Here is a 13,710-nt window from a genome sequence, read left to right on the forward strand (position 1 = left end):
GCAGGCCAGCCACTTCCCTAGGTTTCCCAGTCTTCTGCCCATTCGCATCACATTAACGGTTAACTGATAATATTCAAGATGTTTGTCTACTTGCCTCCTTGCTATGTTTAAGCCTGTGGGTATTTCCCACATACAAGGTTCTAGTATGACCGCAGTCTTACCTCGCATCGATCCAGAGGATTCTCCGTTCCAGATAGTCCACAGTTAGGCCATTGGGCCATCCGCCTGATCCAGTCTCCTTGTGAATGGTGCGACGTCCCTCGCCACTCATTGAAGCAGCTTCAATGCGGGGCAAGCTGGCATCCCAGTCTGTCCAGAAAAGTATTCTAGAAAGGAGGCAGGTAGAAAGTTTTAGGGTACCACAATTAGTCACACCCTACTTCATGGGCAGCTTGACTTACAATGGCTTAACAATTAAGTTATACCTTCCATCCCATAGTGTTCACTGGATCTAATTCCACTGCCTTGTTCAGGTTGTCTGACTTATGTAAGGCCCAAACCCACCCTAAGTCACTTGTGCCTCCTCCAAGTGATCTGCCATGACCGCCTAAAAATCTGAGGCACCCACCAAAGGAAACTGCGCTGTCTTCCTGAGAATCCACATTTCTCTGACCACTTCAAGGCTGCTCTCCCTCCTTTTTCTGACAGTCCACACTGGTAGTCACCTCTCGCGACTCCATTCCCTTTCTACTGCTACCCCTGTACGCCCAATTTAAGGGATGTCAAAGTAACTTTCTACAAGCACTGAACCAGGGGCTATCCTGGGACCTACGAGTGCTTCTGCCAATTATAAGTTTCAGTTGCAACCAGACATTTGCGAGATAAAAGCCTGTACATTTTGCTACCACCAGGGGTCCTACTTTGGGGGGCACACTGTCCATCCTACAGTTAGCACTCGGGAGGCCAGTGGGAGCCGTTACTGGTATGCCAGTCAATTGCTGTCTGGTGACAACCCTACCCACTAGATATGGACACAACTTCCCTGCTGCCATTAGATGTTAAAACGTCTACAAAGATTTGATTAGATCTGAAACGTTTACACAGTTCACATGAGATCCACCCAATATCCTAAGCACTCAACTCATTGGAATTGGCCAACAATACCAAGCACAACTTTGTAATCTGACCAATCAGGCCTTGTAATGAATCCACAGCATGCCTCTTATGGGATCTATTGAGTCTTAAAGTCTAAGAAGTTCCCTGTTAATTTTGATCTAATCTACCAGCCCACACATGGGATTGGACGGATCATACCAAGCCCTCATTACATTAGATAATGAAGCCCACCTGTGGGATCCAATCCATGCTTCAAACACACTCTGATCAGACCAAGCCACACCCAGTCTACATTATTCATCCATGGAGACGTTTACAGCCTTAACTGCTCAGCAATGTTCTGCACAATCCTCTTTTGCTTTACTATTATTTTTTAACAATGTGTTTTGCAATTTCTTTCATTTCACAGCCACAGCATACATGGTAAAGACATCGAGGTGTAAAGGAGGAGAGGGTTTTGTGTGAGTGGGGGATGTGAGTATGTGTCTTTTAATATCGATGGTCTTAAATATGTGGACTTCCACTGGAAACATTCAGGAATCTTACTAGGCACACAGACCATCACATCATCTACAAGACCATATACATGAACAAAATGTCAATGATTCATGTCTCAGACAAAAACCTGCGGAACTGCTGATCGGTAACTGTGCCTCACTTTAGCCTACCACCAAACCATGGGACGCCATGGTGATGACTTCCCCTTCCCAAGCCTAAGATGCAATGAAAGGAGTCTGTACAAACCCATCTCGTGGATCTAGAGCGATGGCTCTGGGGTGCTCTATGTCACCGGCTAGCAGTGTTGTTCGCATCGTACCATCCAACTTGGCCACCTCAATCTGATCCAGGTTACTTTCCACCCAGTAAATATTCCCTGCAATCCAGTCCACGGCAAGCCCCTCTGGTGTGGCCAGCCCATACTGGATGACCACTTCAAAACTGGTGAGGGCTGAAAAGAGAAAAACATACTGTAAGAAAATGCCTTTTTGAATGCCCCCTCCCCCCACTAAGGTTTTCAACTGATGCTGCTGGTTTTTCGACTCAGAGTACACCAATGTCTACTAATCAGACCTCAGTGCCCTGACCCTAGTGTATGTCGAATTAGCTGTAACCAATAGGAAATAGCCAACTTACCTGTAAGTTCCTAGTAAATGGTACCCTGGTACCCAGGGCATGTATGTTAGAGGGGTACACCAGGGCTTGCAGCACTAATAGGGCCACCATGGAGGTCCCCCAAGAAAAGCAAGTCCCCCAGCCCACCACTGCAGACTGGTAGAGCAGCCATGCACTTTGTCATTAAAAGCAATGGCAACGTCACCGGCAGAACATGTACTGTACATGTCCTGACTGTAAAACACGCGAAACAACCATTTTACTGTGGAAAGACTTGTCATGCAATCGGCAAGTAAAGGGTTACATGTTGAACTCCTCAGATGTATTAACTCCGGAACGGTGCAACCAAAGTGGGCACTCCAAGGTATCAAACAGCAAGTTACATTAAGCCCAACTTGTATCTCAAGTTGAAATTAATGTAACCTTTTGCAGTGTGCAGCTTTAGCAAAGCTGACACTTTGTTGGCTTTAAAACTCCTGTGCCTTCCCGGGCACACATGGAAGCCTGCTCTACGAGACAGCTTTCTGTCCTCCAGGAGAGATGTGCCAGGAAGCAGAAGGTATGGTTTCTTACTTGTAATCCCAGTTCTCTCTTATGGGAATCACTATTGAAGTCATAAGCATTTAAATAGTTCCACCCATGTGCAGGAATCCTAGAACACTTCTTCATAGAATATCTTCTTAAATGTAGACGTTCACCTTTCTCAAAGAAGGCCTGCAGAAACACTTAAGAAGGAACATAATATGCAGCCTAGAAAATAGGCTACAGTGGTGAAATTCTTCATATTGTACTTAGAAAGGGGTCAATGTACCCATATAAATGCATAATTTGAGTAAATGTTTTTGTAAAACAGATCAAATTTCTTTCACCAACCCTTTTCTGTAAAATGATGGACAGTAGGACAGTGTAGCCCCTTTGAGTGCTACTCTGTGTGTTTTAAACTGGGTCTGTACCTTTAAGTATCCATAGACCACCAATATCCCATCATGTCTAGCAGGTGTGAGTTATCTTCGTCTTTTTTTTTTTTTTTACAAGAAGCTTCAGTGATGGGTAAGTCCAATAGTTTACTCCGCTATGTCCACTTGTGAGGAGGGAGGTTTGCTTATGACATCAGTGGAGAAACCCCCAAGGGAGAACTGTGATTACAGGTAAGAAACCATACCTTCCCTCTTGCGGGATTTCCATTGACTGTCATAACCATCTGAGTAGAATAACAAGCCCATCCCACAAAGCGCACTGGAACGAACAGAGGAGAGAAGATAGGACCGAATTAAGCAAATACATGTCTGAGGGAGGCTTTTCCTACTTGAGCATCTGCTCGAGCATTCGAGTCCAAACAATATTGTTTGGTGAATGTGTGAACAGATGAAAACAAGTTACTTACCTGTAACTTTGGTTCCACAGTATTGGTAACTTTCATAGATTCTCATGCTTTGTATCATTCCCCGTCGTCGGAATGGGAGCCTCGGTAAACAAAAAAAAATATATATATATATATATATATATATATATATATGTATATGTATATGTATATGTATATCCATAGAAACAAAAGAGAAAAATAGGCCTAGGCCTCATCTCATTTTGTAGTATATCACCCTCTTTGTGTAAAAGAGCCCAAACTTTTGCCAGGACCAATCAGCACAGCCTCACCCTCTGGAACCTTCCTGAGAGAGCTCAGAGCCTCAGATTTTCGTAGCCGTTGTGCCAACAGCCACTACCTTAGTAAACCGACAGAGCTTTCCCAGGGGAGGTGGGTGGGCGCATGAGAATCTATGAAAGTTACCAATACTGGGGAACCAAAGTTACAGGTAAGTAACTTGTTTTCTTACCCCAGTATTGGAACTTTCATAGATTCTCATGCTTTGTATCAGAATAGCAAGCAGTAAATCACGACAAGCACATTTCGGAAAACACATGGCTTTACAAACTCATCTCAGTGTACATGATAAAACAACCATTACTGAAACCAAATGTGCTTACCAGGATGGAGGGATTGTAGGGAAAGCTCACCTCTCATTGAAAAAGATTCCGGAGGACTGCTTGACCAACAGCAGCTTCATCTCGTCCCACCGATTCCAGGCAGTAGTGCTTCGTGAAGGTGTGTACACTGCTCCACGTTGCTGCCCTGCAAATGTCCTTGATCGCAACTCCAGCAAAGAGAGCCACTGAAGACGCCATCGCTCTCGTAGAATGAGCCCGGGCCCTTTTATCCAAAGGTTTGCCCGCAGCCTGATGACAGTATTGGATTGCACTGGAGATCCAGCGGGAAATGCCACTCTTGGCGAGCGGCAACCCCTTCTGTGGTGCACTGTAGGCAATAAATAGCTGAGTAGACTTTCTGAAAGAGCGTGTGCGCTCGAGATAGAATTTCAGACATCTCTGGACATCCAAAGAATGCAATGTTCGTTCCGCCTGGGTAAAAGGACGTGGAAAAAAGGAATTCAAAATCAAGGGTTCATTCAGATGAAACTCCGAAGGCACCTTCGGGATGAATTTTGGGTTGGTTCTCAAAATTAGCACATCCCTCTTGAACTGCAGAAAAGGCTCCACTATAGAGAGAGCCTGGAGTTCACTAACCCTCCTAGCCGAAGTTAATGCCAAGAGAAGGGCTAGTTTCCACAACAGGAACTTCAAGCCAGCCTTGTGAATTGGCTCAAAGGGCGCTTTCATCAGTTGAGCCAGTACTAGGTTAAGCTGCCAGATAGGAGGGGTTGGTCGGACCGGAGGAAACATCCGAAATAACCCCTTAAGGAACTGCTTAACAATCCTTGCGGACCATAGAGATGGCCCCGATGTCTTCCGTCGAAAACGGGATATGGCAGCCAGATGTACCTTGACCGAAGAGTGCGCCACACCTGATTTAGCCAGAGACAGGATGTAAGGCAAAACCTGATGTGGCCGGGACTTATAAGGATGGAGTTTATTCCTGTTGCACCATAGACAAAATCTCTTCCATTTTGCCCTATATGTCTTATTAGTGCTTGGCGCCCGCGCCTGAGATAAAACATCCCTGCACTTCCCTGGAGAGATTCAGATGACGGAATTCTCTGTGTTCAGGAGCCACGCTGTCAAGTGAAGTGACTTCGGATTCGGATGGAGCACCTGCCCCTGATCTCGCGACAACAGAGATGGAATCAGTGGCAAGCGAATCGGGCGATCCTGGGAGAGAAGCAGGAGTTCCGTGAACCAGAACTGCCGCGCCCATGCTGGAGCAATGAGAATCATCTTGCATGGTTCCGCCCTGAATTTCCTGAGAACTCGAGGAATGAGGGGAATGGAAGGAAAGGCGTAGCAAAATGCGCCGAACCAAGCAATCGAAAGGGCATTCCCCAGAGACCCTTGATGGGGAACCTTGCTTGCGTAAAACCGGCACTTGGCGTTCTCCGGGGACGCAAAGAGGTCTATGGTCGGAGTACCCCATCTCTTGAACACTGCCTCCAGCGTCGCCTGATCTAACTCCCACTCGTGAGTCACTTCCGTCTGTCGACTTAGAGCATCCGCTGTGATGTTGACACCCTGCTAGGTGCTCGGCTTGCAGAGTGATCTAGTGAGAGATCGCAAAATCCCAGATCATCTGAGCTTCTTTGGACAGAGTCCGCGACCTTGTTCCCCCTTGCTTGTTGATATAGTGCATGGCCGTCGTGTTGTCTGTCCGGACCAGCACTGCACGATTCTGAAGTCTGGGAAGGAACGCCAGCAAGGCTAAGTGAATGGCCTTCAGCTCCAAGAGATTGATGTGGCGTAGTCTGTCTGCTGGACTCCAGTGACCGCTGACACCATAGGAGAAGGAGGGATCCGGAACGTTAATCCTCCTGCGATGTTCTCCTTCACCAGCCACCATTCGCAGGCTTTGCGCATAGCAGGTGTTATCCACACCTTGTCGTTGAACGACCCTTCTGCCTGGCGCCATTGTTTGTCCAACTCCTCCTGCAGAGGACGCATATGAAGCCTGCAATGCGGTATTAAAGGTATGCAGGATGAGATTGATCCGAGTAAGGACTTGTACCGTCGAACCGATACATATCTCCTGTGCAGCATTTGGCGAGCGGAAGTGGTCAGTTTGCCTTGACGCTCCTCCGACGGACGAGCCGTGCATTGTTTCGTGTCCAGAATAGCCCCAAGGAACTTTCGTGACCTGGAGGGTATCAGCACCGACTTGGACATGTTGAGCTGAAGACACAAATGGGCGAACAACCGTATGCAAGTTGACACAGCCTGAGACGTTGCCTTGAACGACGGAGCCTTGACGAGCCAGTCGTCCAAGTACGGGAACACTTCCAAGGACTGCTTCCTTAGAAAAGCAGCGACTGGTGCCAGCATCTTCGTGAATATTCGGGGTGCCGACCGAAGGCCAAACGGAAGCACCTTGAACTGGAAATGGCTCTTGCCTACTGTGAAGCGTAGATATTGCCTGTGAGCTGGGTGGATCGGAACATGGAAGTATGCATCCTCTAAATCCAGGGACGCCAAAAAATCTCCCGGATTGAGTAGTCGTAGAATATCCTGGAGAGTGACCATCCTGAAAGAGAGTTTGATGAGATAGGTGTTGAGCTCCCTGAGGTCTAGTATAGGACGCCATGTATCTTCCGTCTTCCGAACCAGGAAGAACCTGGAATAAAACCCGTTGCCCCTTTGTGAAAGAGGTACGGGCTCTATCGCCCCCTTGATGAAAAGTTGGTGGGCTTCGAGATGTAACAGTCGGAGATGTTTTGATGGACGGGCGTCCGGAGCTCTTGTTGGAGGAAGATCTTGGAACTCCAACGTATGGCCACTCTGAACAATATTTAAGACCCACCGGTCCGATGTTAAAAGAACCCAGCTGTCCAGACAAAAAGATATCCTGCCCCCGACTGGTGTTCTTGGTAGGGGAGGAACAGTAGCCAGAGCCAGGAGGCCGCTATTGCCTCTTGGCGTTGTCTCGTCCCTGACGATTCTGACGTCCTCTCTGGAACTGTCGAGAGAAAGACGCAGACTGTCCTTGGCGTTGGCTGGAGTATTGACCTTTATAGGACTGTCCTGATTGTGTGGAATATTGACGTTGGTTTCCTCTGTAATTAGAAAACCCTCGACCACGTGCCCCTCTGAATGTCACTTTGCGATAGTTCAAAGACCCCAAGGACTTAGCTGTGTCTGTGTCCTTCTTTATGCTTTGGAGGGCGTCATCCACATGCTTACCAAAAAGCATCTCCCCGTCAAAGGGAAGGTCCAAGATCTTATTCTGGACCTCCTGGCGAAACCAGGTCGCCTTCAACCAGCCTTGACGGCGCAAGACCGCTGACCCTGCCAAAGCCCTGAAAGCAGTAGAGGCTATGTCCATCGCACAGTCAATGACTTCCGAAGAGCATCTTTCCCCTTCCATCAGAACCTGCTTGGCTTCCTCTTGACTCGACTCTGGTAGCTGGTCCATGAACGTCTCCATGTCGCACCACATCTGGCGGTCGTACCTGCCTAGAATAGCCAGAGAATTAGCTGCACGCACCAACAAGCTGGCCATGGTGGAGAATCTTTTTCCCACATTGTCCAGCCTCCTGCCTTCTTTATCCGGAGGCGTGGTTAACGGAGTGGACGGATTCTTTGACTTGCTTTTTGCGGCTTGAGATATTACGGAATCCGGCTTAGGTTGTCCTAGGAGACATGCAGGACTGCCCTCAGGGGCCTTGTATTTCTTCTCCAGCCGGGGAAGAACCGGAATGACCGTCGCCGGATTCTGCATCGTTTTAATTCCCTCATCCCAGACATGTTCTATGATGGGAATTGATCTGACCGACTTCCTATGCTGTGCTTTAAAGTCATATAGAAAGCAGTCGGACTGCTCCACTGTAAGGGGCAGACCAAACCTCTTGGATGCCCGTTCCATCAAATTATGGAAACCACCAATATCTGCCGGAGGCGATATATTTGTCTCCCGGCCCACAGCATCCGGATCCTGCATACCAGTGTCATCAGGGTCCCCATCCGGATCCCCTGGATCAGTAAGAGGGATCACCTGCCCCTCGTCGTCCTCATCTGTATCCAAATCTTGTGTGTCTTGATCGGCAGGTTCCGTACCTGAAGGTTGAGGAACCACTAACGGTACCACCGTTGAAGTGGTACGAGGTATGTCCCTTGGCAGAGGTGGCAAGTCCATTGCCATGTCACGTGGCACCACAGACGTAGAAGGACGCACCGGAGTGAGATCTGGTAATGACGGAAAACGAGCTTTATAGTCTTGCAGCATCATTTGCAAATCCGTCACTAAAGCCACTGGCAAGGCTATCATATCCTGCCTCAGAGAGCGGGGGTGTACTTCCTGTGTCAAGCTTTGCCGCCCCTCCTGCACCTCTGGACCATAAAAGTCCTCAGTATCCGTGTCCTGCTGTTTCACATTCAGGTCTGAAGGGCTGTAGGCATCCCCATACTGCCCATCCTCTTCCTCCTCCTCCGAGTCATCGAGAAGCATGGATGGTGGCAAAGGCGTGACCCGCCTAGGAGAAGTCATGTCCGGCGTAATCTTTAATCTCTGGATGGCAAATCCCGAATTCTTCATCGACGACGGTCCCGTCGACGGAGTCGATGGCAAAGGGATTCCCTGCGTCGACGAACCCGACGACGACATCGTCGACTGAAGGGTAACTGTCGTCGACGGGGCTAGAATCGTCGTCGACGATGAGGACGTCGACAGTTCCGGAATCGTCGTCGACGGAGCATGTTTCATCGTCGACGGAGCAACCGTCGACAGTCTCGTCGACGAACTCGTCGTCAGCAACATCGACGAACTCGTCGTCGTCATCGTCGACGTGGTCTTAGTCGTCGACACCGCCGTCGAAGACGAGAAAGTAGCCGTCGTAGACGAAGTAGATATCGTCGACGGTCTCGTCGACGACCCTATGGAAACAGTCTTAACTATGGAGATCGTCGTCGACGTACCTGCTTTAGCCTGCGTCGACGGACGCTGTTTCTTCACTGGAACTGACTGAGGAGTTTCTGCAGCATGTTTCTTCACAGATTTCTCCTTCTGGGACGGAGGGGAAGATGTTGCAACCTCCTTCTTGTCCCTAAGGGCTACGTCCACACCAGCAGCCCGTCCCTGCCTCTCCTTTACACTGCCGTGAGGAGATTTCATGGGACCAGCCTCCTCAGACCTATCAGAGATCCCGTGAGGGGCTTTGAGATGGGGTTCCGCAGAGGTGGAGGGAGATGACCTACCCCTCTTCTTAGATCTCCTGGAGGAGGTATCAGAGATTGATTCCTCCTCATCCGAAGAGAGAACCTCCGTCCTGGTCTTTATCTTCTGCAGCCACGTCAGCAACCGACCCTCTCTGTCTCTCAAGGTTTTGGTAGAGAAGGTCCGACAAATTTTACAGTCTGTGGCCTTGTGTTCCGGGTACAGGCAGTATATGCAGTTTTCATGCTTATCTTCCACAAACAGTCTCTTCTTCCCACAAGAAGCACAAGATCTGAATAAAGCTTTCTTCTCCTTTTCTGACATTATGTCACAAAAGATGGCAAATAAAGATGACTAATAGAAAAATTCTGAGAAACTGAGCAGAGCTCAGTGGAGACTCCCTAGCACAATGTGCGGTAGAAAAATCTGAGGCTCTGAGCTCTCTCAGGAAGGTTCCAAGGGGTGAGGCTGTGCTGATTGGTCCTGGCAAAAGTTTGGGCTCTTTTACACAAAGAGGGTGATATACTACAAAATGAGATGAGGCCTAGGCCTATTTTTCTCTTTTGTTTCTATGGATATGGATATGGATAGATATGGATAGATATAGATATAGATATAGATATGGATATGGATAGATATGGATAGATATAGATATAGATATAGATATAGATATGGATATGGATAGATATAGATATAGATATAGATATAGATATGGATATGGATAGATATGGATAGATATAGATATAGATATAGATATGGATATGGATAGATATGGATAGATATAGATATAGATATAGATATAGATATGGATAGATATAGATATAGATATAGATATAGATATGGATAGATATGGATAGATATAGATATAGATATAGATATGGATAGATATGGATAGATATAGATATAGATATAGATATGGATAGATATGGATAGATATAGATATAGATATAGATATGGATAGATATGGATAGATATAGATATAGATATAGATATGGATAGATATGGATAGATATAGATATAGATATAGATATGGATAGATATGGATAGATATAGATATAGATATAGATATGGATATGGATAGATATGGATAGATATAGATATAGATATAGATATAGATATGGATAGATATAGATATAGATATAGATATGGATATGGATAGATATGGATAGATATAGATATAGATATAGATATGGATATGGATAGATATGGATAGATATAGATATAGATATAGATATAGATATAGATATGGATAGATATAGATATAGATATAGATATAGATATAGATATGGATAGATATGGATAGATATAGATATAGATATGGATAGATATGGATAGATATAGATATAGATATAGATATGGATAGATATGGATAGATATAGATATAGATATAGATATGGATAGATATGGATAGATATAGATATAGATATAGATATGGATAGATATGGATAGATATAGATATAGATATAGATATGGATAGATATGGATAGATATAGATATAGATATAGATATGGATAGATATAGATAGATATGGATAGATATGGATAGATATAGATATAGATATGGATAGATATGGATAGATATGGATAGATATAGATAGATATGGATAGATATGGATAGATATAGATATAGATATGGATAGATATGGATAGATATGGATAGATATAGATATAGATATAGATATGGATAGATATGGATAGATATGGATAGATATAGATAGATATGGATAGATATGGATAGATATAGATATAGATATAGATATAGATATAGATATGGATAGATATGGATAGATATAGATAGATATAGATATAGATATGGATAGATATGGATAGATATGGATAGATATGGATAGATATGGATAGATGTAGATAGATATGGATAGATATGGATAGATATAGATATAGATATGGATAGATATGGATAGATATGGATAGATATAGATATAGATATAGATATGGATAGATATGGATAGATATGGATAGATATAGATAGATATGGATAGATATGGATAGATATAGATATAGATATAGATATAGATATAGATATGGATAGATATGGATAGATATAGATATAGATATAGATATGGATAGATATGGATAGATATAGATATAGATATAGATATGGATAGATATGGATAGATATAGATATAGATATAGATATGGATAGATATGGATAGATATAGATATAGATATAGATATGGATAGATATGGATAGATATAGATATAGATATAGATATGGATAGATATGGATAGATATAGATATAGATATAGATATGGATATGGATAGATATGGATAGATATAGATATAGATATAGATATAGATATGGATAGATATAGATATAGATATAGATATAGATATGGATATGGATAGATATGGATAGATATAGATATAGATATAGATATGGATATGGATAGATATGGATAGATATAGATAGATATAGATATAGATATAGATATGGATAGATATGGATAGATATAGATATAGATATAGATATGGATATGGATAGATATGGATAGATATAGATATAGATATAGATATAGATATGGATAGATATAGATATAGATATAGATATAGATATAGATATGGATAGATATGGATAGATATAGATATAGATATAGATATGGATAGATATGGATAGATATAGATATAGATATAGATATGGATAGATATGGATAGATATAGATATAGATATAGATATGGATAGATATGGATAGATATAGATATAGATATAGATATGGATAGATATGGATAGATATAGATATAGATATAGATATGGATAGATATGGATAGATATAGATATAGATATAGATATGGATAGATATAGATAGATATGGATAGATATGGATAGATATAGATATAGATATGGATAGATATGGATAGATATGGATAGATATAGATAGATATGGATAGATATGGATAGATATAGATATAGATATGGATAGATATGGATAGATATGGATAGATATGGATAGATATAGATAGATATGGATAGATATGGATAGATATAGATATGGATAGATATGGATAGATATGGATAGATATAGATATAGATATGGATAGATATGGATAGATATGGATAGATATGGATAGATATGGATAGATATAGATATAGATATGGATAGATATGGATAGATATAGATATAGATATAGATATGGATAGATATGGATAGATATAGATATGGATAGATATGGATAGATATGGATAGATATGGATAGATATAGATATAGATATGGATAGATATGGATAGATATGGATAGATATAGATAGATATGGATAGATATGGATAGATATAGATATAGATATGGATAGATATGGATAGATATGGATAGATATGGATAGATATAGATATAGATATAGATATGGATAGATATGGATAGATATAGATATAGATATGGATAGATATGGATAGATATGGATAGATATGGATAGATATAGATATAGATATGGATAGATATAGATATAGATATGGATAGATATGGATAGATATGGATAGATATGGATAGATATAGATATAGATATGGATAGATATGGATAGATATAGATATAGATATGGATAGATATGGATAGATATGGATAGATATGGATAGATATGGATAGATATAGATAGATATGGATAGATATGGATAGATATAGATATAGATATGGATAGATATGGATAGATATGGATAGATATGGATAGATATAGATATAGATATAGATATGGATAGATATGGATAGATATAGATATAGATATGGATAGATATGGATAGATATGGATAGATATGGATAGATATGGATAGATATGGATAGATATAGATATAGATATGGATAGATATAGATATAGATATGGATAGATATGGATAGATATGGATAGATATGGATAGATATGGATAGATATGGATAGATATGGATAGATATGGATAGATATAGATATAGATATAGATATGGATAGATATGGATAGATATGGATAGATATGGATAGATATAGATATAGATATAGATATGGATAGATATGGATAGATATAGATATAGATATGGATAGATATGGATAGATATGGATAGATATGGATAGATATGGATAGATATGGATAGATATAGATATAGATATGGATAGATATGGATAGATATGGATAGATATAGATAGATATGGATAGATATGGATAGATATAGATATAGATATGGATAGATATGGATAGATATGGATAGATATGGATAGATATGGATAGATATGGATAGATATAGATATAGATATAGATATGGATAGATATGGATAGATATAGATATAGATATGGATAGATATGGATAGATATGGATAGATATGGATAGATATGGATAGATATGGATAGATATGGATAGATATAGATATAGATATGGATAGATATAGATATAGATATGGATAGATATGGATAGATATGGA

At 42.0% G+C, this 13,710-nt stretch overlaps 1 protein-coding gene across 2 annotated transcripts in view; it reads right to left on the reverse strand.

Moving 5' to 3' along the window:
• The window catches only part of LRP1 (LDL receptor related protein 1), a 1,298,976-nt gene that overhangs the window by 833,665 nt on the left and 451,601 nt on the right, over positions 1–13,710 (reverse strand). For both annotated transcript variants that reach the window (XM_085654639.1, XM_085654638.1), the window contains exons 25-26: positions 1,801–2,005; positions 162–326 (exon numbers count right to left, since the gene is read on the reverse strand). In XM_085654639.1, the coding sequence (XP_085510765.1) occupies positions 162–326; positions 1,801–2,005 (370 nt within the window). The remainder of the gene's footprint in view (positions 1–161; positions 327–1,800; positions 2,006–13,710) is intronic.

This window comes from Triturus cristatus, chromosome 4_1 (assembly GCF_964204655.1).
Source record: "Triturus cristatus chromosome 4_1, aTriCri1.1, whole genome shotgun sequence".
NCBI classification, from domain to species: Eukaryota; Metazoa; Chordata; class Amphibia; order Caudata; family Salamandridae; genus Triturus; species Triturus cristatus.